General features: G+C 43.8%; 3 protein-coding genes, 1 non-coding gene and 1 pseudogene across 4 annotated transcripts; 4 read left to right on the plus strand and 1 right to left on the minus strand.

The window, feature by feature from the left end:
- Positions 1 to 10,316: 10,316 nt before the first annotated feature.
- LOC124656425 lies at positions 10,317 to 11,232 on the minus strand. Its single transcript, XM_047195173.1, has 2 exons — positions 10,998 to 11,232; positions 10,317 to 10,893 (listed from the first exon to the last, which is right to left on the minus strand). The coding sequence occupies exons 1-2, from the start codon at positions 11,127 to 11,129 to the stop codon at positions 10,450 to 10,452; spliced, it is 576 nt and encodes a 191-aa protein (XP_047051129.1). The 5' UTR covers positions 11,130 to 11,232; the 3' UTR covers positions 10,317 to 10,449.
- A 166-nt stretch (positions 11,233 to 11,398) lies between these two features.
- On the plus strand, positions 11,399 to 11,471 carry TRNAR-ACG. The gene has a single exon. It is a non-coding gene; the product is annotated as a tRNA-Arg (tRNA).
- A 137-nt stretch (positions 11,472 to 11,608) lies between these two features.
- Positions 11,609 to 13,098, plus strand: LOC124657915 (mitochondrial import receptor subunit TOM5 homolog). Its single transcript, XM_047196391.1, has 2 exons — positions 11,609 to 11,749; positions 12,883 to 13,098. Exons 1-2 carry the CDS (start codon positions 11,672 to 11,674, stop codon positions 12,958 to 12,960), a joined length of 156 nt encoding a protein of 51 aa, XP_047052347.1. The 5' UTR covers positions 11,609 to 11,671; the 3' UTR covers positions 12,961 to 13,098.
- A 978-nt stretch (positions 13,099 to 14,076) lies between these two features.
- Positions 14,077 to 17,747, plus strand: LOC124656260 (annotated as a pseudogene).
- Positions 17,748 to 20,403: 2,656 nt separating this feature from the next.
- LOC124658201 (cysteine-rich receptor-like protein kinase 4) lies at positions 20,404 to 23,310 on the plus strand. The gene is made up of 7 exons (XM_047196607.1): positions 20,404 to 21,209; positions 21,290 to 21,397; positions 21,518 to 21,699; positions 21,931 to 22,141; positions 22,330 to 22,570; positions 22,658 to 22,808; positions 22,923 to 23,310. The coding sequence occupies exons 1-7, from the start codon at positions 20,456 to 20,458 to the stop codon at positions 23,223 to 23,225; spliced, it is 1,950 nt and encodes a 649-aa protein (XP_047052563.1). The 5' UTR covers positions 20,404 to 20,455; the 3' UTR covers positions 23,226 to 23,310.
- Positions 23,311 to 25,112: the final 1,802 nt, after the last annotated feature.

The raw sequence follows: 25,112 nt of genomic DNA on the forward strand, positions 1-25,112 counted from the left end.
CTCGAAACAACTCATTAGAGGGTTAGTGCACAATATAAATTGACATATTCAGAGGTGACACAATCATTCTTAACACTTCTGGACATTGCATAATGCTACTGGACATTAGTGGATCAAAGAAATTCATCCAACATAGCAAAACAGGCAATGCGAAATAAAAGGCAGAATCTGTCAAAACAGAACAGTTCGTATTGACGAATTTTAAAATGGCACCAGACTTGCTCAAATGAAAATGCTCAAATTGAATGAAAGTTGCGTACATATCTGAGGATCATGCACGTAAATTGGCTTAATTTTCTGAGCTACCTACAGGGAGGTGGACTCAGATTCGTGACAGCAAAGAAATCTGGAACTGCGCAGTAATCCAAATCTAGTACTTACTTTTCTATCAGCGGCTTAACTTGGCACAACAAAACACAAAACTAAGATAAGGAGAGGTTGCTACAGTAGTAAACAACTTCCAAGACACAAAATAAAAACAAAGTACTGTAGGTAAAAACATGGGTTGTCTCCCATAAGCGCTTTCTTTAACGCCTTTCAGCTAGGCGCAGAAAGTGTGTATCAAGTATTATCAAGAGACGAAGTGTCAACATCATAATTTGTTCTCATAATAGAATAAAAAGGGTACTTCATTCTCTTTCTAGGGAAGTGTTCCATACCTTTCTTGAGAGGAAATTGATATTTTATATTACCTTTCTTCATATCAATAATAGCACCAACAGTTCGAAGAAAAGGTCTTCCCAATATAATGGGACAAGATGCATTGCATTCAATATCCAAGACAACAAAATCAACGGGAACAAGGTTATTGTTAACGGTAATACGAACATTATCAACTTTACCCAAAGGTTTCTTTGTAGAATGATCAACAAGATTAACATCCAAATAACAATTTTTCAGCGGTGGCAAGTCAAGCATATTATAAATTTTCTTAGGCATAACAGAAATACTTGCACCAAGATCACATAAAGCATTACAATCAAAATCTTTAACTTTCATCTTAATGATGGGCTCCCAACCATCCTCTAGCTTTTTAGGAATAGAGGTTTCACGCTCTAGTTTCTCTTCTCTAGCTTTTATGAGAGCATTTGTAATATGATGTGTAAAAGCCAAATTTATAGCACTAGCATTAGGACTTTTAGCAAGTTTTTGCAAGAACTTTATAAATTCAGAGATGTGGCAATCATCAAAATTCAAACCATTATAATCTAAAGCAATGGGATCATCATCCCCAATGTTGGAAAAAATTTCAGCAAAGCTTTATCACGAGCGGTTTCAGCTAGTTTTGCGGTTTCGAGCAGCTTTTCGCGCTTTGCATTAGAAGTGCAAACATTGCTAACACCAATTCTTTTATTAGTATTAGTAGGAGGTGCAGCAACATGTGTAGCATTAGCATTACTAGTGGTGGTAATAGTCCAAACTTTAGCTACATTCTTCTCTTTAGCTAGTTTTTCATTTTCTTCTCTATCCCACCTAGCACGCAGTTCAACCATTAATCTTATATTCTCATTAATTCTAACTTGAATGGCATTTGCTGTGGTAGTAATTTTATCATCTAAATCCTCAGGTTTAGCAGCCATTTTATTAATTAAAGAAGATTGTGATGCAGACATGTATGAGATTCGGGTTTCAGCATTAGCAAGTTTAGTTTGCAACCCCGAGATCTCCCTATTCAGATTTTCAAGTTGATTCCCTATATTCTTCAACAAGGTAGATTGCTCATTCATATTTTTAGTAAACAATTTATTTTGCTCATATTGTGATTGCATAAAGCTCTTGGTGGATCTTTCAATTTCTAGCATCTTTTCTTCATTAGGTGAAGCATATCTACCATAAGAATTACCATTAGCGTGGTATGGCCTAGAATCATTGTGATTGTTATTTTTAATGAAATTCACATCAACATATTCTTTTTGAGCAACTAATGATGCTAACGGAACATTATTAGAATTAACATTAGGCCTACCATTCACAAGCATAGACATAATAGCATCAATCTTATCACTCAAGGAAGAGGTTTCTTCGACGAATTTACCTTCTTACCTTGTGGAGCTCTTTCCGTGTGCCATTCAGAGTAGTTGATCATCATATTATCAAGAAGCTTTGTTGCTTCACCAAGAGTGATGGACATAAAGGTACCTCCAGCAGCTGAATCCAATAAATTCCGCGAAGAAAAATTTAGTCCTGCATAGAAGGTTTGGATGATCATCCAAGTAGTCAGTCCATGGGTTGGGCAATTTTTAACCGAGAGATTTCATTCTTTCCCAAGCTTGAGCAACATGTTCAGTATCTAATTGTTTAAAATTCATTATGCTACTCCTCAAAGATATAATTTTAGCAGGGGGATAATATCTACCAATAAAAGCATCCTTGCATTTAGTCCATGAATCAATACTATTCTTAGGCAGAGATAGCAACCAATCTTTAGCTCTTCCTCTTAATGAGAAAGGGAACAATTTTAATTTAATAATATCACCATCTACATCTTTATACTTTTGCATTTCACATAGTTCAACAAAATTATTAAGATGGGCAGCAGCATCATCAGAACTAACACCAGAAAATTGCTCTCGCATAACAAGATTCAGTAAAGCAGGTTTAATTTCAAAGAATTCTGCTGTAGTAGCAGGTGGAGCAATAGGTGTGCATAAGAAATCATTATTATTTGTGGTTGTGAAGTCACACAACTTAGTATTTTCAGCGTTGGCCATTTTAGCAACAGAATAAAGCAAACTAGATAAAGTAAATGCAAGTAACTAATTTTTTTGTGTTTTTGATATAGCAAACAAGATAACAAGTAAAGTAAAACTAGCAACTAATTTTTTTGTATTTTGATTTAGTGCAGCAAACAAAGTAGTAAATAAAACTAAGCAAGACAAAAACAAAGTAAAGAGATTGAGAAGTGGAGACTCCCCTTGCAGCGTGTCTTGATCTCCCCGGCAACGGCGCCAGAAATTTACTTGCTGGCGCGAAGTTGACGTGGGAGTTAGAGATCTCTGTGGTGTAACTTTTCTTCAGATCCCCGGCAACGGCGCCATAAATTTAGCTTGATGACGCGTAAAGCACACGCTCGTTGGGAACCCCAAGTGGAAGGTGTGATGCGTACAGCGAGCAAGTTTCCCTTAGTAAGAAACCAAGGTTTATCGAACCGAGTAGGAGTCAAGAAGCACGTTGAAGGTTGATGGCGGCGGGATGTAGTGCGGCGCAACACCAGGGATTCCGGCGCCAACGTGGAACCCGCACAACACAACCAAAGTACTTTGCCCCAACGAAACAGAGTGAGGTTGTCAATCTCACCGGCTTGCTGTAACAAAGGATTAACCGTATTGTGTGGAAGATGATTGTTTGCAGAAAATAGTAGAACAAGTATTGCGAGTAGATTGTATTTCAAGTAAAGAGAATTGGACCGGGGTCCACAGCTCACTAGAGGTGTCTCTCCCATAAGACAAACGAGCATGTTGGGTGAACAAATTACAGTTGGGCAATTGACAAATAAAGAGAGCATGACCATGCACATACATATCATGATGAGTATAGTGAGATTTAATTGGGCATTACGACAAAGTACATAGCCCGCCATCCAACTGCATCTATGCCTAAAAAGTCCACCTTCAGGTTATCATCCGAACCCCCTACAGTATTAAGTTGCTAACAACAGACAATTGCATTAAGTATTGCGCGTAATGTAACTAGTGACTACATCCTTGAATATAGCACTAATGTTTTATCCCTAGTGGCAACAAGACATCCATAACCTTAGAGGTTCTTGTCACCCCTCCGGATTCACGGAGACATGAACCAACTATCGAGCATAAATACTCCCTCTTGGAGTTACTAGCATCAACTTGGCCAGAGCATCTACTAATAACGAGAGAGCATGCAAGATCATAAACAACACATAGATATAACTTTGATAATCAACATAACAAGTATTCTCTATTCATCGGATCCCAACAAACGCAACATATAGAATTACGGATAGATGATCTTGATCATGTTAGGCAGCTCACAAGATCCGACAATGATAGCACAATGGGGAGAAGACAACCATCTAGCTACTGCTATGGACCCATAGTCCAGTGGGTAGACTACTCACACATCACACCGGAGGCGACCATGGCGGCGTAGAGTCCTCCGGGAGATGATTCCCCTCTCCCGGCGAGGTGCCGGGAGGCGATCTCCCGGATCCCCCGAGATGGGATCGGCGTTGGCGGCGTCTCTGGAAGGTTTTCCGTATCGTGGCTCTCGGTACTGGGGGTTTCGTCACGGAGGCTATTTGTAGGCGGAAGGGCAGGTCAAGAGGCGGCACGGGGGCCCCACACCACAGGGCCGCGCGGCCAAGGGGGGCCGCGCCGCCCTAGGGTGTGGCCCCCTCGTGGCCCCTCTTCGTCTCTCCTTCGGACTTCCGGAAGCTTCGTGGAAAAATAGGCCCTCGGGCTTTGATTTCGTCCAATTCCGAGAATATTTTCTTACTAAGATTTCTGAAACCAAAAACAGCAGTAAAACAACGAATCGGCACTTCGGCATCTTGTTAATAGGTTAGTTCCAGAAAATGCACGAATATGACATAAAGTGTGCATAAAACATGTAGATAACATCAATAATGTGGCATGGAACATAAGAAATTATCGATACGTCGGAGACGTATCAGTCACCAACCAGAAACCAAATAGCAATCATCAAAAAAAAAAGAGTGAGCATGACCGATGAATTGTCATGGTAGAATTTAGCCGTGATCCAGGGCCGGGCCAGGAAAAACCGAGGCCCTCTGCGAAGATTTAATATGGGCCCCTATATCCCTAGAAAAATCAAACTAATGAATAATCATTTTGTGTGTATATACCTTTTGTAGACGTTTGAAATGAAAAGCTAATGTCTTGATTCTAAATTTGTGGTAAATTCATCTTAATATCTGTTTTAAGAGGGATATATAGTTTCCAAAGCCAGTTGGACCGACGTTCTGACCAAAAATAACCAACATCTAATGATTTTGATACATTGAACTATTTCGGTTTTAAAAACAGAAAAAGGAAACTTTTCGAATCTCAAAAGCTTATAGCATGTAAGGTTATTCTAATAAGTACATGTATATAGATATAATTCCATTATAAGAATTATATCCCCATAAAATCAATAGAATAACACTATATATCAAATTTACCTCACCCTATACAAATTAAAATGGCAGTTCTTATTATTTAATGTGAATCCAAGAATTTAAGATATTTCAGTGAAGTGCAGTTTTGTATCACACACATCCAATCAAAATTATGCCATGTTTGGTTGCGCGGAATTGGGACTCGGAATTGGAATTGAGGGCTAAAAAGGCCAATTCTTTGGTTGCGCTCGGAATTGGATCTTGGAATTCGGGCCCAATTCCGAGCTCATTCCCGCGCGTGTGTAACTTATCCCTTCCCCAATTCAGAGGTCAGGACCTCCGTATTGGCTCTGAATTGAAGCATAACGTTTCGCTCCGTCCCGCAGGCCTCCTCCTCGCCCCCGAGCTCTGCCGCCGCCTCCTCCTCGCCCCCGAGCTCCGCCGCCTCCTCCTCGCCCCCGAGCTCCGCCGCCGCCTCCTCGCCCCCGAGCTCTGCCGCCGCCTGCCTCCTCGCCCCCGAACAGGCCAGCTCACGCGAGAGGAGCTCCTCCCGGCGGCGCCGCCAGTAGACTTCGCCGCCCCGCCCCCTGTCCCCGCCGGCCAGCCGAGCGCCGCCGCAACTACACGACCGGCCCCGACCATCCCCACGGTCCACAACCTCTTCTTCCTCTGCCACCGGCGCAGTCCCGGCTACCTCCGCCTCCCCGTCATCCTGCACGGCTCCGCCGCCTTCCCCGGCGGCCGGCAGGAGGCGGCGCATCTCCCGGCTCCCCTCGCGCGGCCGGCCTGGGCCCTCGCATCTCCGGCCTCCCCGCACCAGCTCGGCACCACGACACGGACACCCCCTCGCCGTCGTTGCTCCACCTGCGTCGCCGGCAGCTCCACGCGGCCACAGCTCCAGCCCTTCCCCCTGTCCCGCCGCGGATCTCGTTCATCCCTCGCCGGCAGTCTAGCGCTTCTCCCTGCCCGCCGTCGTTAGAAGAATCTCGGGCACGCCGGCCGGTGCTGATTCAAATTGAAATTTTGCAATTCCACACAATGTGCATCACAAGATTTAGAATTCCATTGATCTTTTGATTCTATAGCTGAATACCACGTGCATCCAAACAACATTTGTGGTATTGAATTGAATTGGTTGATTTGGTTTTCCATTGCCAATTCAATTCAGAGCCTAATTCATTGCAACCAAACACAGCATTAGCAAAAAGCTCAAGATGATAAACTACACAACCAGAATTCGAGCATGGAACCTCCCACTAAACCAAAAAGAATTCATTAGTTGTGAACCGACTGGGCTATATTCGATTTGTGTTTATATTACATATTTATGCTATATAAAGAGAAACTCTAATATTTTGGGGCCCCAAAAAATTATGGGCCCTGTGCGGCCGTACGGGCCGCACTCCCATGGGCGCGGGCCTGCCGTGATCCAAATATACATCAAACTTTTACACACACACATGACAACAATTTTGGCATACGAAAAAGAATGCAGCTTGCCACATTTGTGACATAAAAATGTAATAGTGTGGAGAGCAAACACCAAAACTCATAACTAATGGGGTTCTCTATCAAACATATCTTCTATTTTCAAGAAAACTCTGATATTTTTTATTTGCACTACTCTGATAGAAGGTTCATGGTAAATGGTTGGTGCATATAAAATGCTTACATGAACTTTGTAGTTTATTTAAAAAAAATTATTATTATGCAAATTTATTATATTTATTGGTAATACCTATTAATAGTTGCAAAAGTGTACAAGTTCTTGTTTTACAATTTGTTCTGTAAGAAACACACAAATATGGATGGAAACCGCTTATTCTGGTGAAATTCGGAGTTTCCTAGAATCTGACAGTTTTCAAAGATTGCCACGAACCCCCGAAGACGGCATTCAATGGAAAAGTCAAAACATAAAAGTTGATGGAAATTTTCGGCCAATCGTCTAGAGAATAAAATTCGCCCCAAACAGACTCCGAAATCCCAAAATAGAGCCCTATTATTGCGGAGTCCAAAAGCACTTTCGGGAATCCGAAAGTTTGTGACGTGATTGACTCCAACTCCTACCATCTATGATGATTTCGGCCAAGCCACGATTTTATGGGCTCATATAGGACATAGAGGAGTCCTATGAAGGTTCTAGAGGTTCCCAATAGCTGTTGGATCCAAGTCCATCCCATGGCCTAAATTGCATCTCCACATCCATAATTGAAGGAAAAAACCTTGCTTTTAAGGCACTCATCCACTATGACGAAAATCATCCCTCTTGCAGCCGCCAAGTAGGTGGAGGAGCTCCTCCATACCAGCACCAACTCAAGGGAGGAAGAAAGTCAAGGGGCCTCCGCCCCTAGGGCAGTCGCCACCCTAGGTGTCCGTTGTCAACGTCGGTGGGCTACTGCACCGCCACCTCCTTGGTCGTGGGCGTCATGGCCGCCATCTCAATCACCACGCTCTTGATATCCATCATTCCCCTACCGTAATCTCTTGGCAAACTTGATGTGTGATGAAATTTATTGTGTCTCTATGTCTATGTTTGAGTAGTAACTTGTTTATGGCAATTGTGAAATAGTTTGTTGTTGGTTGCATACAAGTATATGTTATCTTCTACGATGATCTTATGAACTGATATTTGAGTGCACACATATGTTGCGGGATGCATAAGGTTGTCACCATTGCATTATGATAGGAGGAGAGAAAGCCGAAGATTGACAAAACCCTGTCCCAAGTCTTAAATATGCATGCTATATTAATTCATGGTTAATTTACGAGGAATATAACTATGGAGATCTTGAAACTTACAATTGTGCTTGGACTTAATGTCTTAATAACTCCATAGTTTGCTTGGAAACGACACTCATATCAATCACACTAGGGGTGTAATTGCACATGTTTTATGGTTGCATCAATCTACGGCTCATCTCTAGAAAAAACATAAAAAACACTATCCATGTGCTTCACTAATTGAAACAACCATACGAATGAAATAAAAAAATTCTACACACTTGCTTCCTTGAGATACCTGTTTCTACTTTCAACACATCACCGTTTTCTAGTTAGCAGTAAAAACAACCTTATACACTCTAGTACATTGCTTTGCACGAAAGGCTATATAAGTGGGTTATAGGGCCGTAGAGAATAGATAGTTTACCTTTATCTCCTCGTGGGTTCGACACTCAAATATTTTTCGAATTGTACTACGGTGATTCTCTGCACTTGAGGATTATCAATGATTTAATGATATTATCTTTGTGGTACGGCTAGGCATTTCAGCTTTATTGTACTTGTTAGTTTTAATTCATCGGTGGAGAACATTTGGTAAAATTTAATATGCTCTTCCTTTTATAATGACCAAGGGGTCCTTTTCCTAGTATCTTGAGTTTTTAGGGTTTGGCTAGGCATCACTGGTTATACTCTCAACAAATTTACAATTAATATGTGAGCTCTTGGGTTTATTTTACTTAGTTGGAAACAAATGAATATAGAGAATAGGTTACTCCCTTAGTTAAGCTTAGTTAACTTGAGTAGCACGATTTTATTTAGGTGCTCTTTTGATGGCAGAAGTTAGAAAACATAAGAGGCGGAAAGACATACAATTGAGATACCACGTAGTACAACTTCATTAATACTCTCGAAAAACCATATATTTTGGTGTGATGCTCTGAGATGATGCATTCGAAATAAACTCATGAATTTTGGAGATGAGGGAAGAGCATCATTTTCTTGTTTGACTTCGTTGATTAATTTACATGAATACACTAACCCGGCTTAACTGAAAAATATACAAATTTCAAATATCTTGGAAAAAAATAAAAAAATGTGTTAGAAGATCTTTGAAGTCATCGTCTTTGGCTCCCTTTTTACATCTTGACGGTCCTCCTATGCTTTAAAACTCGCAAAAGACCAAATATGCACAAGCTAGACTAATTAATCTTGAAAAAATTAAGATACACTTGAGCCACTCATCTAGTGAGCCTTAGATGGTTGAACCTGATGTGTCCCTGACATGCCTCTTCAAGACACGTTGTCGAACCACAGATTCATCACCAGATGTCTGATAAGAAGTTTGCGGGCGCAAAAGAACATAACATGATAACCATTACCACCACCATTGCCGTCACCTTTGCCAAATAGGCCAAGCCCCAAATGATGAATTGTATGGTCTTCAAATAAAGATCTGTGCGACAAAACACCACATGCTCTCCAATATAGGCCGTGTTGTTCATGATAGCCACACAATGACGACGACAGAGTCGTGAGATTTTATTTAGGGTGACTTTTGTCTCATGGTTGAGATATCGTCACAAACAACACACAAATCTATCTAAAATATAAAAAATAGTACACTACACTCCCGATTATTCGAGCAAATGACAAATGCACTAAACTTATTTAAGAAACACTAAAATAGGATTTATATATGCTCGAAATTCCTTTCAATTTGGATGCATATAAATGTTTTCCATATGAATCTCACAACTTCAATTTTTATAGTACAAAAGGCTCATATAGAAAACAATATTTCCTAAGGATCGACAACCTTTAAAATATCCTTAAATCCATACAAAATGCAAAAACCATGTTCAAGCTTGGCTGAAAACTAAAAGTTTGATAATTAGGCAAACAAACCTAGTTTCTATTCAACAAATCTGATTTGATATGCTCATATTGCTTAGGAAATGTGTTATTTCTCAGTAAGTTGACTTACACATCATGGAATTAGTAAAAGAAATGCAAACTTATTATTTTTTTAATAAGGTTTTGTTGGTTTGTGGCTTTGTGCTCAAGTGTTCATATCAACGATTTGGCTAGCCAGGACCAAGATCTCATACTTAGCTAAAATTGGCCAAAAAGCTAGAACGTACAAAATAAACATTTACTATATTGAAAACAACCTGTTGTTTGGACTTTTGTTGTCTGAGCTTACCATCGATAATTTTCACCACGTGGGATCATAGCGGAACCTCATACATGAACTATTATTTGCCCCAAATGACCTAAACCCCATCCAAAAACATGAACTGAAACTTTAACAAACGTCAGGCATCTCTCTGAAAATGGCAAAAAAATAATAGTCGACTCCCACAGCCCCCAAAGTTTTGCATATGAACGGTCTGGCCGTCCGAAGAATTATCTGAATCCTTCATGATTTTAAGCACGTCTGAATCCTTCATCAATTTAAGCAAGTCTGATTCCTTCTAGCACATGGTAGTATGGTACATCAGCGAAAACCAACTAGAAGTGGTTGCATCGTACTATATATGAGCCCATCTTTACACAAGTAGATTAACTCTACGCAAGATTACTGATGCTAGAAACGCGCCAAAACCGCACATAAGTATATCGAAGACCGATCAGCCGGAGGAGCCCTGCAGCCTGGACACGAAATTGGATGCCGCGAACGCAGCGGACCCCCCGGCGACGCAGACGAGCGCGGCGACGGCCTGGAGCGCGACCTCCCATGGGTACTGCTCGGGGACGAGGAAGACGACGGCGGGGCCGGCGGCGAGCAGCAGGAGCGCGAGCCCCTGCAGCGCGCCGGGGGTGCCGGGGTCGGTGGCGGCCGACAGCACCCCGAGCTCCTCCGCCTTGGAGAGCAGCCCGAGCCGCTCCACCGCCGAGAGCGACAGCCCCGCGCGCTCCGCCGCCGACAGCAGGCCCGCCTTCTCCGCCTTGGTCAGCAGCCGCAGCTTCTGCACGTTGGTCAGCAGCTTCACCGGCGCCGACCCCTTCGTCGTGCCCGGCCGCGGCGGGCCCGCGGGCCTCCCCACCGACACCGGGAACACCGTCACCGTGCCCTGCATGCGCCACAGACGCGCGTCGGTCAGTATCGCCGGCCGGCCGCGCGTTCTTGGACACGTATGGAAATTAAAGGAGTTAACGGTGGGCGCTAGGAGCTTACCGATGACCTTTTTGTGCCGGAGCTGGGCTTCGGGCCCTTGGTGGCCATGGCGGTGACACGGCCTCTCCTGACGCTGGTGCTCGGCCTCGCCGTGGTCGCGCCGACGGTGTTCGGCGACAGGAGTGACGCCATTGCCTCCGCTAGGTAGGTGTCCTCGAGTACGTCGCGATGGATCCTTTGCTATGCTCTGCTTCCTACAAATGGTTCTCTGCTTGGCGACGTGCAAGGTTCCCTTCCCAGGAGAAGTGGTAGAGATGATGTGTGGGCAGTGTGGCCTCTGCCTGATTTATCCAAGCGGGAGACGTGGCCATTTCTGCAGCGCTCACAGATCTTACTTACGATATGATGCATTAACAAGTTTATTGTATAGATAGCTTCTAAATTGGTCTGTGTCATCAGGTGACTCCGTGGCCCAATGGATAAGGCGCTGGTCTACGAAACCAGAGATTCTGGGTTCGATCCCCAGCGGAGTCGGATTTCCTTTTTGCCATTTCGTTTGCTCTTCTTTCGGCCCAAATACGAGTGCACGCGGGCCTGAAGTGAAAAGCCCAGTAGACCCATATAAGGGCTGGGCTCGGCTGCGCATCAAAAGCTCAACGCGTATCCAGCCGCAGCCACGCGAAGAGAAACCCTAGCTGCTAGAACTCGCCGGAGAATCAGGGAGAGCGGAGGACATGGCGGCGGCGCTGGACAAGATCAAGGCGTTCTGGGACTCGCAGTACCACAACGAGGAGAACTGGGCGCTCAACTATGTCAGCATCTCTCTTTCCCCCTCTCCTCTCGCTGTTATGCCCCCATCGATCTAGCTATTTATGCGTTGCCTACTTGATTAATTTACCATGTTCTTCCGGCGTTGCTGCTGTAGGGTTGCCTGCTAGGATCCTAGTATTTCGCGAGCTGTTACGGATGCAGAGTAAATTTGGGTTTGCATAGGTAGGTTGGTCACCGCTATTTTGATTGTTGCGTTAGGTTGTGTGTCCGGCCAGCTTGATTGTGAATTGTCATGCTGCTGCTTTGAGAGATGGTGGTACAATTAGGGTGTGGCACTTGCTATCATTGTGGAATTTCTAGTACCTGGCTTTCTGTAAGGTGATTACTGTGTGTGTGCCCCTGGTTATAGTGTTCTGTGGCGTGTTACTAGTAATTTGATAGAACAACTACTAACCTGCTAGGTTGTGCGCAGCTACGGCCGTGGCGTTATTTCTGCATCTCCTGGTCGATATATCCACCTCTATGTTCCATTGTGTTCACCTCTGTTTCCTGTTGTGCGTTACTCCCAAGCGTTTCCAGAACCGTGATGCTGAATAAAACTGGTGGTTCCACACTATGAGCGCAATTCGGCTGATCATTCTAGAGCCCAGTACCATGACTCGTCATAGGATAGTTCAAGAACTGATAGGAATGGTCAGTCAATCTAGGTCGACAACCTTGGTTCCTCCACTGATGAATTGCTTACTTGCCTTCTGAAGAGAGTTGGTTAAATTATGCGTGGCAGTGATCCTGTGTATCTCTTAAACTTATACTTGAGAGCTACCAAATTTCTGCGTGACAGTGAATCTTTTTTTGCTGGTGAACCCTAAATTGAGTTATGCTTGACATTAAATTTCTGCCATGGTGGATACCAACTCTGCAATGTAAATTAGGTGTGGCAGTTGAACCTTTATATGTTCATATCTGATTTATTCTTCTTGGTCACAAAATAGGAATCCTTATTTCTGTTGGGTGCAAAAGGGCTTGAAGTTATTGCTAATTATTATCTTGGCAGTATTGTGATTGGTTCAAAGAATTTCGGATCAACTGCTTATGGTTTATAGTGATTTAGTACCATTGTTGTTTAGACAATATCTTCATCTTACTAACCTTGTTATTGTTTTTTCATTTGCAGAAGGTGCTAAAGGCTGCTGGTTTGTTTGCTGGATCCATCTTCCTGATGCGCACCCAGGGTGACAATATGGTCATCTAAACAATAACGATGGATATCTGGAGGAGCTGGTTGCTTGTCTTTTCTTCCATTTGTTTTATCAACATGGGCATCATACATGTTCTTTGTGTGGATTAAGGAGAGCAACAGCTTTGTAATAATGGAAGCCAAGTAGTATTACCTTATTAGATGCTTGTCTGCTTTTTGAATTATCTAGCAAATCGTCAAGAACTTATTGGGGATCTCCTTTTGTTAGGTCTTGTTGAACTATGTATTTCAAGTCGTGCAGTGAGTTAATCTGATAATGTTTTTTGCTGTGAAACTTTGCATCGTTCGTGATGTTTGGTGGTTCAATGTTTGTTTGTTGCTGCTGTTATTAGAGTAAAAACTGTGAAAGCTATAATCCCACTCTGGAACAAAGCACACCAGCATACCTTCATAAGTATGCATCTGATCACAAAGTTACATGTATGCGCGCGTTTGCTCCCTGATACCTTCATAAGTACTCGATCAGATTTCAAAGAAAATAGATCATTCTACATTTTCTGCCAGCGAAGCAAATTTTTTGAAACACGGTTAGTGAATGACTGCCACACATTTTACACGTGGGAACAACTCTCCTTGGGCACGAAGTTCTTGGAAAAGAAACAGTGTATTACTTGCTCTTTCATGTTACAGTTTACAAATGTTTGGACTCCTTTATTTCCCCACTATTTAGGCCAGACTGCAACTTTTAGAGAGACAAGAAACTCGTGATCTGCCTGGAGCTGGAAACAATGGAGAATCTCACGATAAAGGCAAGATAGGCATGCTTTAAGGCACATAAGATTACACTTTTATTGGCTCATGCTAACTGCACATGGACATCAAAACCTCATGCATTTACATCACACAACAAAAATGTGCACCAAACTACCAAACTTCCCAGCGGTTCAACCAGATGCATATATATAGCTCTTTCATGCCTGCAGGAGCTATCTGTAGAGAGTGTTATGGGTCAGATTTACTACCTGGATGGAGAATTTTCGTCCAAGTTCATTACGCGCTTCCAATCCAAACTAGCTAACTGAACAATATGTGAGATAGTGGAGGAAACCAATCCAGGCTGAGAAGGATTCCAGCAACTGTTCATTGTCTCAGCTTCAAAGATTTATCACAATGTGTTCCGGCGATGAGCAGGCATCTGCTACCTTCTCATGGATATTCTTCCAGTGTGGTGTTGAGCAGGAGCACACCCTCCTAGAGACGGGTATCAACCGACCTCTCGGCTGGCCCGTTGGTGGGTTCACTGGTTCTCAGGTACTCATTTCTACGTTTTATCGATTGACTTTTGGGATTAAGTATATAATCAACCCTACTGATCTCAACTGTGTTGTGTAGGGTCCTTAGTATTGCTGCCTCTTTGCCGGTAACATCAGTGGCACCAACCGCGAGATCATCCTAGGACAGGTGAGATAAATTACTATTCTTTGTAAAATCCTGTCTTTTGACAATGGTAAAAAATTATGACCACTTTTCAGTGAGAGTTCCAAGATGGCCCGAGTGTTGGCATTTTTTTCTTTGACGCAGAAGAGTTGGCGTTTCTGCTGGTGACATGTTGGTTGCTTGCTACATTCTTGAGGTATCAATATCATTCAATCTGGAAGATGATCTGAAATAGCCATACCCATATGATCTTTTTAAACATAAGGCCATCGGCCCGGCTTTATATATATAAAGCCATACGGCAACCACATAGTTCGAATAGCATACACGCAGGTTCCTGGAACCAACACCAGTCACATCTCAAGTCCACACATCATCAGCTAACACGATACAAGAGGCCAACGCACACACACACAAGGCACCACCGAGCTCGGGTAGACCAGTCTTCATTCGTCTTGTGCACGCGTCGTCGTCTGGAGCCTCCTAACCCCTTCCATCACCACGTCCAGAGTCGCACGGTCCCTCTGTCTGACCAGAACCCTCCAGCGCTGCATATAGGAGTGCATGTGGAAGAAAACATCAGCGGGGTTACTAATAAGCTTTCCTTCCATAGCTAGTTTGTTCCTAATATTCCAAAGCGCCCAACATTGGGCCGCGAAGGTGAACCAAGCTAGCCTACGTAAGGACCCCGAAAGACTCGAGCTAGAGCGATGAACTGCCCAGCCCTCGCCGGGTTCCGATCCTACACTGCAGGAGCTCCCTTGCTCCCGCCCATGCCAGTTTGGCAAGGTGGCATGAGAAGAAAATATGGTTACAATCCTCGTCCTCCCCACAGACAGCGCATGCCCCGGCCGTCGGGCCATTCCTCTTAGCCACCTGCACCCCAGACGGAAGGCGGTCCCTGATGAGCTGCCACAGGAACACTCTAATCCTGGGCGGAACTCTCGTCTTCCAAACCTCTTTGAAGTGCGTCACCACCGCCCCTTGCGACAGGCGCCCGTAGATGGACTTGGTGGAGAAGCATCCCGACGGCTCAAGGGCCCAGGAAACCTCATCCTCCCCGGTCGAGAAAGGGTGGAGGTCAAAGATCCTACATAGGTTCTCCCATTCCACCACCTCCGCTGCATCGAAGGTCCTCCTAACCCTGATGTGCCACCCATTGGCATCCCTCACTCCCGCAACTGTGGCAAAGTGGTTGTCACAGCATTGGAAAAGGCGAGGGAACAGGAGCCTCAGGGGACCCTTCCCCGTCCACCAATCGAGCCAGAAGTACGTGCGTCTCCCGTCCGCAACCTTGTGTCTCGCTCCCAGCTTGAAGTACCACTTGATCTTCTGTATGGCATTCCAGAACTGGGATCCCTTCGTCGGCACAAGTGGGGAGAAAATATCATTCCCACCCAGGTATTTGGCCCGGAGCAGGTCTGCCCATAGACCCTCCGCTCCCTGGTAGAGCTTCCAAATCCACTTCAACATCAGCGAGATGTTCATCAGTTTCGTGTTTAGGATTCCCAATCCTCCCAACTCCTTGGGTTTGCACACCGTCGCCCAGTCTACCATATGGTACTTCCTCTTGTTCCCAGCTCCCTCCCAAAAGAAGCGGGCTCTGGACTTATTCATTTCCCCATGTGTCGCCTCGTGGAGAAGATAGATCCCCATCGCGAACATCGGTAGGCTCGACAGACATGAGTTAGTCAGTTCAAGCCTCCCAGCCGATGCCAGAAAAAGTCCCTGCCATGGGTCAACCCTATGACCCACTTTTTCCGTCAGGAAGTACCAGTCAGACACCGATAGCGCCTTGTCCGAAACCGGAAGGCCCAGGTAAGACATTGGCAGGTTCCCAAGGTTGCAATTAAGCAAGTCCGCTATCCTACGCCTCTCCGCATCGTCAACCCCTGTGACAATCGCTTCACTTTTTGTGAAGTTGATCTTGAGACCCGACATGTTCTCGAAGCAAAGAAGGAGTAGCTTCAGGTTCGCAATCCCAATCTCCGAGGGCTCAATCATGATCATCGTGTCGTCAGCGTATTGTAGATGTGTGATTCCCCCTGGAATCAGGTGGGGCACAACCCCCTGAATGTGCCCACTCTCCTTGGCCCTGGTTAGGATAGCTGCCAGGGCATCCACCATGAAGTCAAAGAGAATGGGGGACAGGGGGTCTCCCTGCCGCACTCCCCGTGCATTCCGGAAGTATTGTCCAACCTCACCATTGATGTTAATCGCCGTCTGCCCACCCGAAACCAGTTGCATCAACCTATGAACCATCCCGGCTGAGAAGCCCTTTCTCAGCAGGACCTCACGGAGGAACTCCCAGTTCACTCGGTCATAGGCTTTCTCGAAATCCAACTTCAGCAACAGGCCCTTGAGCTTTTTAACACGTAGCTCATGAGCAATCTCATGCAATGCTAGCACCCCCTCGTGCAAGCACCGACCTCTAATGAAAGCCGTCTGACTTCTGTCAATCGTCCTATGAGCAATCGGGGTCAATCTAGTCGCATAAGCTTTGGCTACAAATTTGAAAATCACGTTAATGAGCGCAATTGGTCTGTAGTGTCTGATCTCATCCGCCCCTCTAACCTTCGGGATCAACGAGATAATACCATAGTTAAGGCGTGCAATGTCAACTCTCCCCAGAGCAAAATCATTCAGGATGTTGAGGATAGGTCCTTTAAGGCTCTCCCAGAACCTCTTAAAAAATGCCACCGGAAGCCCGTCCGGTCCAGGTGCCGAGTCTGGTTTCATCTCTGCCAGCACCTCATCCAATTCCGCAGGCGTGAAAGTGAGTAGCAGGTCCTCATTCTCCCCTTGAGACACCTGCTTACCCATATGATCTTATTGTCATCATATCCTTGTGACTGAATGTTATCCTCCCACTTTCTTCAGAGGATCACTTGAGATTGCTGGAGACCCGGAGTCGACCTGAAGCCCATCCCACTAGACTTGAACGGTGCTGGTGCCCACACAAACTACAGGTAACATCAAGATTCTTGAATTGCTTGAGCCTTGAGGCGTTTTGTTCATCTTAATGTGTTACTCTGCTGATTGCTGCTGGGTTGCATTCAGTACTGAGTCGATGAGGAAAGACGGTGGGTTCGTTCGAAGCCATCGTGGCTGCCATCCAGAAGCTCAACCTGAGGCACAACAAGCACATCACCACATACGGCGAGGGCAACGAGCGCTGTCTCATCTCACCGGCAAGCACGAGACCACGGACATCCACACTTTCAGCTTGGTTGGGTACGCACGCGCCTTGCGTCCTTGTTCCGAATCACCTGAATCCATGCCGCGTTACAAGATCGTTTCTGAAAACCGCGTTCCCCTACTTGCTCTGCAGGGTTTTGGGCCTGGAGACGGAGCAGAACGGCAAGGGCTACTTCAAGGACCACCGGCGGCCAGCAACATCGTGACCACCATCCTGTCGAAGCCCTCAGGCACGGCCCCACCACTCAACTCCTGGTGTGATCACTTGTTTGCCAGTGGCAATTGGAGGATCTGGCGATTGTATTCGTGCCGTGGACAAAATTCTTCCAACATTCCTTTCCAAGGTCTTTGGTCGCTTCTTTGTCATTATCTGGGGATGGCCGGTCCTGACCTCAGGGACTAGAGACAAACACATAGTTAGTTGCTGGTCACATCATTATAGATTATTTCTTCACAATTAATGAGTGCCCTAGTCAAGACGTTGCAAAGAAATTACCATTTAATGTGTTGTACACTGAGAAGTGACACCTGGGCAGCATTGGATCCTAATTTTGTAATGTACTGAATTTTGCAAGAGTCTCCAAAAATTCTTTCCGCTGTAATTATCCTTGATCACACCACCAAACATTACGTCATGATATTGGCGGGCAAGGAAACTAAAATACATTTTTAGAAGGTTACGTGCATTTTGGTCCCTCAGTTGTTGCGAATGGCCAACTTTAACCCCTCAACTCTATTTTGGTTTAAACCTGCTTGAAGAAGGTCCAATTATCATTTTTCAGCACATGACTGGTACGTACAAGATAGGGGACAGAGGCGATTGTGAGGCAACTGTAAAATCCATCTAGGGTTCCGCCCCTCTCACCGACGAAGCTGTCGGTCCGCTCCGCCTCTGGGCGCCTTGGGGCCTTAGAGGTGTGCGGTGAACCACAACCCCTCGCTGGCGAGACGGTTCCTGTTCCGTGTTTAGTTTTTTTTTTCAATTCAAGATGGTGAGGCGGCGGCTATATCTTAAAGTTAGAATAAGCTCTCTCTCTCTCTCTCTCTCTCTCTCTCTCTCTCTCTCTCTCTCTCTCTCTCTCTCTCTCTCTCTCTCTCTCTCTCTCTCTCTCTCTTCACTACGGTGGTGCAACACAGTAGTACCAGCGGAGGACGCGTGGAGTTGTGTGTCCCGGTATCCAGTCGCTTTTCGTGTTCAAGCATGGCTCTTCCGATCTATGGGCCTCACCTTTGACGACGGTTACTGCTCTGGTGCGTTGGTCATTTGGAGCCTTAGCGTCAACGCCATGCGTCGGCGAGGGCCTCCACACCTTACGAGGGGCCGTGCCGCCGCACACAGGTGCGCTGCTTAGCACCTGGAGCACCTCCTCTCTGCAAGGGAGTTTAATGTGGATGAGAGGCTCTCCGCGCAGGTCACCCTAGGGAGGCAATTCGGGTTGGACTGTTAACCAAGGTTCAGTTTGCACATACAATCCATTGAAGTGAAATTGCCGCCGCGAGATATTCGGCACAAGAGCTAGGGTTCCTACGATAAACAAGATACTGATCGTGATTGTGCCGTCGAACAAGCGTAATTCTAATTCCATGACCAAACCCCAAGCTAGATGAGCTTATGTTACATGGTTTAATCCGTCCAGAAACCAATCAGTCATCAATAAACTGTTGTTAGAGACAATAATTAGAATTTATTAAGTGTTTGAGGGCACGATTAGACCAAAATAAAGACGAGGTACTAAAGTTAAACTTCTGTAACATTTGAGGGATCACTAAAAGTGCACTTAACCTTTTTAAAAAACTAAAATACGAGATCAACTACCTCTGGAGTATCGCAGAGCATGAAATTCAGATACGGTCTCCCAAACAAACAATCAAAATTTAATAACACCTACTGAAATTTCTTGACATGGTTGGAGACAACACGTACCTTGCGACCACCTAGCTAGTTAAACCTATACTTGTAAAACCGAGCGGTACGATCGGTGAGCTAATTGAAAACAAAAATAAACCTATACTTGCAAAGGGACCATTTGAAAAGAAAAAAAAAGATCTAGTATTAACTAGTATGCGACGAATCGATCAGGATGGTGACTGATTAAGATTGTATGGTGGAACCACCAGCTCCGGCGCTAGAGACGAACACATAATTAGTTGTCGTGGCCACGCCACGCCAAATGGTTTCTTTGCAATTCACAGTGCCCTAGTCAAGCCGTTCTGTGGAAATTATTTGTTGCTAGTACATGTGTTGTTCACAGGAAAGTGATCGACACCGGACGATGCTAGCATTAAGATTGTATGGTGGAACCACCAGCTCCGGCGCTAGAGACGAACACATAATTAGTTGTCGTGGCCACGTCACGCCAAATGGTTTCTTTGCAATTCACAGTGCCCTAGTCAAGACGTTGTGTGGAAATTATTTGTTGCTAGTACATGTGTTGTTCACAGGAAAGTGATCGACACCGGACGATGCTAGCATTGGTCCATTCTGAAAGATGGAACTGGAAAAACTTGCTTATATCGGACGGCCAGGAACATACTTACAAAGACAAATGGAAAAACTTGTGCAGATAACATTGCTAAAGAAGAAAATATCAAAGCTCCTGACAAAATAGAAGCGCGTTTTAGTTTTGATTCGAAAGAAAAACGAAGAAAATCCACCGAACTGTTCTACCCTAGCTAGATGGCATGCGACTTACCGAAGACCACGTGAGGTCAAGAATGATTCGAGAAATTAAGCATGCTTGGTTATGCTTGATCGTTTCATATGTTGACCAGGGAAGAAATCACCTGAAAAAAAAGTTTCGATAAAATGAAATTACAGGTGAGGGATGGTGGTCTGGTGATAGACCTAGATAAAGGCAGTAACCGAGTTATCATCTTGAATGCGAGAAGAAGAACAAGAAGCACTTCTAGCCATATGGCGATCATTCTGCTGCTCCTACTGAGCAGCCTCACGCCCTTCCAGGCGGCCGCCCAGTTCGCCGTATTCTGCGACAACGTCAAGGCCGTGGCCGCCACCCTCCCCAACAAAACCTCCTCATCCCCGGTACACTTCGCCACCGCCATCGTCGGCCAGGCTCCCGACGTTGTCTACGCGCTCGCCCTCTGCCGCGGTGACATCCTCGATGACTCCACCTGTGCCAACTGCATCGCCAACAAGTTCGAAATCATCTCCAACGCTACGCCACCTGGCGTGCAGTGCTACGGGGCCGGCTTCTACTACGCCGACTGCACCATCGTCTACAACGCCACCGACATCCTTGGCGAAATCGACGACGGTGTTCTGCGCTTGGAAAGATGGAACGTCAAGAACGTCACCGGCGACGTGCCCCTCATCGCTGGCCTCATCCACGACCTGCTGCTGGGGACCGTGGAGAAGGCCAGTGCAGCACCGAGGCGGTTCGCCACGGGGGTCGTGGACAGCGGCACCAACTTTCCGAAGGTGTACTCCCTGGCGCAGTGCACGCCGGACCTATCCGCCGGCGACTGTCTGGCGTGCCTCCGTCGCCTCCTCGGCATGGTCAACTCCACCATGGCCCTTCGCATGGGTGGGCAGATGAGTTTTATACGGTGTAATTTCAGATACGATGCGTCGCAGTTCTACCAAGGCCAACCCATGCTAATTCTCGGGCCGCCGTCGCCACTACCTCCGATTCCGAGTGAACACAAGAGTAAATCCGTTAACCTGACTTCTGATTGCAATTTCTGCCTTATCATCATTATTTTCACGCTTGGTTACCATATATGTCAGGGCGTATGAGCAAGCTGTGGGCAATTCCCATAGTTCTAGTTCCTCTAGCTGCAGTAACATTTCTGTGCGTCTTCTTATACTCTCGTCGGCTCAAGAAGCAAAGAAAAGGTATGCTAATTTGTTTCTGATTCCAATATCCACCTCCAACTAATATACTCGTACTTCTATATCAAGATAATGTAACTATGATTCAAGAGAAATTACACATGGCCTCAATCATATATTCAGGCAAAGTGCTGAGACTACAAGGATCAAGGCGTTTTGAGGATTCGGCACGAGAGGAACAACTAGTTTGGCAAGGAAAAAATTCAGACTTCTCCGTGTTTGACTTTGAACAGCTACTAGAGGCGACAAATAATTTTTCAGAAGAAAACAAACTTGGACAAGGTGGATTTGGTGCTGTCTACAAGGTAAATTAGTGTATGTGTGTCTGTGTTATGTTTATATTTTATTAGGAACTACTTTAGGCTGCTAACATGATTTAATGGATTATAGTTATTATCAACTGAATCAATTAATAAGACTAGGTTCTTATGACCAACCTACCTGATATTTTTTGTTAAGGGGAAGCGAAGCCCCAACCTAGAGGATTTGGGTGCGAACTGGAAGAGCCTTACTTTTGAAAACATTTTTTTTCCCAGGGCAAGCTTCCTGATGGATTGGATATAGCAGTGAAGAGACTTGCTTCACATTCAGGACAAGGTTTCACAGAGTTCAAAAATGAAGTCCAACTCATAGCCAAACTCCAGCATAGTAATTTGGTTAGGCTCATGGGATGTTGCTCTCAGGAAGAGGAGAAAATATTGGTTTATGAATACTTGCCAAACAAAAGCTTGGATTTCTTCATCTTTGGTATTTGCATTTCTGAACTGAATCTACATACTTTTTATCAGCACATCAGAATTGCTAAGGATTGACCCAGACATTTTGTTTCTGTTAGACCCATTAGTATAGTGTACTCCCTCGGCAACTGACTTGTACTTCATCATTTTGCATCCTTTTTTCTTCTGTTACATTACTATATAACTGAAAATGTGCAGATGAAAAGACAAGAGCTTTACTAGATTGGTCCAATATCATAGCAATAATTGAAGGAATATCGCATGGACTTCTTTACCTACATAAGCACTCCCGTCTGCGTGTCATACATCGAGATCTTAAACCAAGCAATATTCTCTTGGACAACGAAATGAATCCAAAGATTTCAGACTTTGGGCTAGCAAAAATATTCACCTCAAATAACAATGAAGGAAACATCACAAGAAGAGTGGTTGGTACATAGTAAGTTTCAGAAATTTCTACTATAAATATTTATATTATAAAATCAGTATATAAAATAATTTTGACATTTATCATATATCATTTTAGTGGCTATATGGCGCCTGAGTATGCTTCAGAGGGCATCTTCTCTATTAAATCCGATGTCTTCAGCTTTGGTGTTATTATGTTCGAGATACTTAGCGGGATACGGAATTCGGGAAGCAAACAATGTGGAGATTTCATCAACCTTCTTGGATATGTGAGATCATGAACATACACATAAGAATTTAAACATGTTTTTTCTTTAATTTTCCATGCACCCTACATTTTTTACAAACTCGATGATATAATACAACCTCAAAATTGCAAACAGGCGTGGCAATTGTGGGAAGAAGGAAGGTGGGCTGATATCGTTGATGCAACATTGCTTCCCAAAATTAACTTGGTGAAGATGATGAGGTACATTAACATAGCCTTGTTGTGTGTACAAGAGAATGCAGAAGATCGACCAACCATGACAGATGTTAAATCAATGCTGAGTAGTGACACTATGATCCTTGCTGAGCCCATGCAACCGGCGTACTTCAATGTTAGGGTAGGAAATGAAGAGCCGTCCACCACTACTGAGTCATGTAGTATTAATGATATGACCATATCTGTTGTAGTTGGGAGATAGAGTTTTAGACGTGTTATGTGGTTTCTAGTATCCTAATGTATATTCATGTGAAAGTTTAACTGGTCGCTGCCTTCCTATTTGGATATATAATTTGTTGTTCCATCGTATTACATTAATATTTAAACAATTCGTTGTAGAACATTTTGCATGGTAAGCGATGAACTTCAATCAGAGGAATCTACACAAAACATCTCACAAAGGGAAAACAACTTAAGCAAACTAGACCTAGGGCACAATAGAGCAAAGCAACTAGTCACAGTTGCGACCACAAGCACACCAAGTATAGGGTGTGAAACTATCTTTTTCTCAGCCATCGCTTTCACTTGCATAAGTTCAATAGTTATGCCCAAAGCACCACGCACATCATTCTCACCAGCATCAGTTCATGACTTTTCCCAAAGTACCATAAACCACCAGCTCGCTGATACTCGAATTTTTTTCCAGTCACACTATCAACAGTCATGCACTCTCTTAGTTCCGACTGACCATGATCAGCTTTTTTTAAAATGTGAAACTAACTCCACCATGACTCGACCAAGAAGGAAATGTATGCCTTCATATATTGTTGTGTCTAGAATCTATTGGAGGACGGGTGTGGCTACACTAGGTCACTAGCACAAGTTAAAATTTCTCCCATGCAAAATAATATCATAAAAATCACATGATTACTTCAAGTTAAACGCGTAGAGGATGTAGAGTCTAGACATAACGTCAATTAGGTGTAGTCGGACTATCTTCTCCTCCTCGTTGGTTCACTTGGATTGTTCATCCAAAAGGTTTGCTGTTCACAGTGACATTGACCGATTAGTTTGGCTAGTAGATCCACCTGCGGGTGTGAATATCCCTGTAATTTATAAAACAGGGGTTGAGGCTAAAAAAAAGTTGGAGACTGATGCTATAAGTAATCATTGCCTCCACACTCTTTTTTTAGGAAGCCTCTCGACTCCTTTTAGTTTTTCCTACGGGACGGGGACATGTACGTGTCAAATATGACCTAATTTATTCTCACAAAATATATGTAATTTTTTAAATATTCCCTACTAAAATTATAGATCTAACAGTTAAAAATAATATTTTTTTGAGATTTAGTTAAAATAATACTGATGGTGTGGTATAACGTTCTGACTGTGTTAAAGATCTGTATATTGAATTTAGTATTTTGAGTATATAATAGATAGATAGATTTGCATTATAAGCATAATATTGGATACAAATTATGATCTCTCTTTAAAATGACAAGTACTCTTATTACTATATTTTCTAATATTTCTAGAGAGCGCATACAGAGTGCTATGTTGATATATAGAATTGACCAAAAAAAATTGCATGTCATATTAGTTCGTTTTATATAATAGATTCCACATTATATCTATTACTTTTATAATTGATAAGTAGCTTCAATATTGAACATGTGAAAAAAACATATTACTAAATTACGTTACTATAATCTCTCTTAAATCCTAGCCACAATTCTAGATCAAACTATCAAATTTTTAAATGATGTTGCTTAACGTGGTGGCTCTATTAAACATTTGTATATTTTTTTTATTATTGAACATGTGAAACCAGATTACTGAATGACATAACTAATATTTTTTGGTTAAATCCTAGCCACCAATCTTGGATCCAACATGAAATACTTTTGTACTTTTTTGTTTTGAATGTGTGGGTGTTTCTATCACCGTCCGTTTTGCTTTGAGATTCGGATAAAATGAGGAGAGACAAAATAATATTTTCATCTATCAAGACAAGCGGAAATCTGGAAGAATAAATTGACGGTCTAGAACACACCCACACCCATGCGTGCGTGTACAAAATCCACACATAATTTTGTACTTACACAATGATGTGGCTTAACGTGGTGGTTATATTAAATATTTGTATATT

Source organism: Lolium rigidum, chromosome 5, assembly GCF_022539505.1.
Source record: "Lolium rigidum isolate FL_2022 chromosome 5, APGP_CSIRO_Lrig_0.1, whole genome shotgun sequence".
Lineage (NCBI taxonomy): Eukaryota > Viridiplantae > Streptophyta > Magnoliopsida > Poales > Poaceae > Lolium > Lolium rigidum.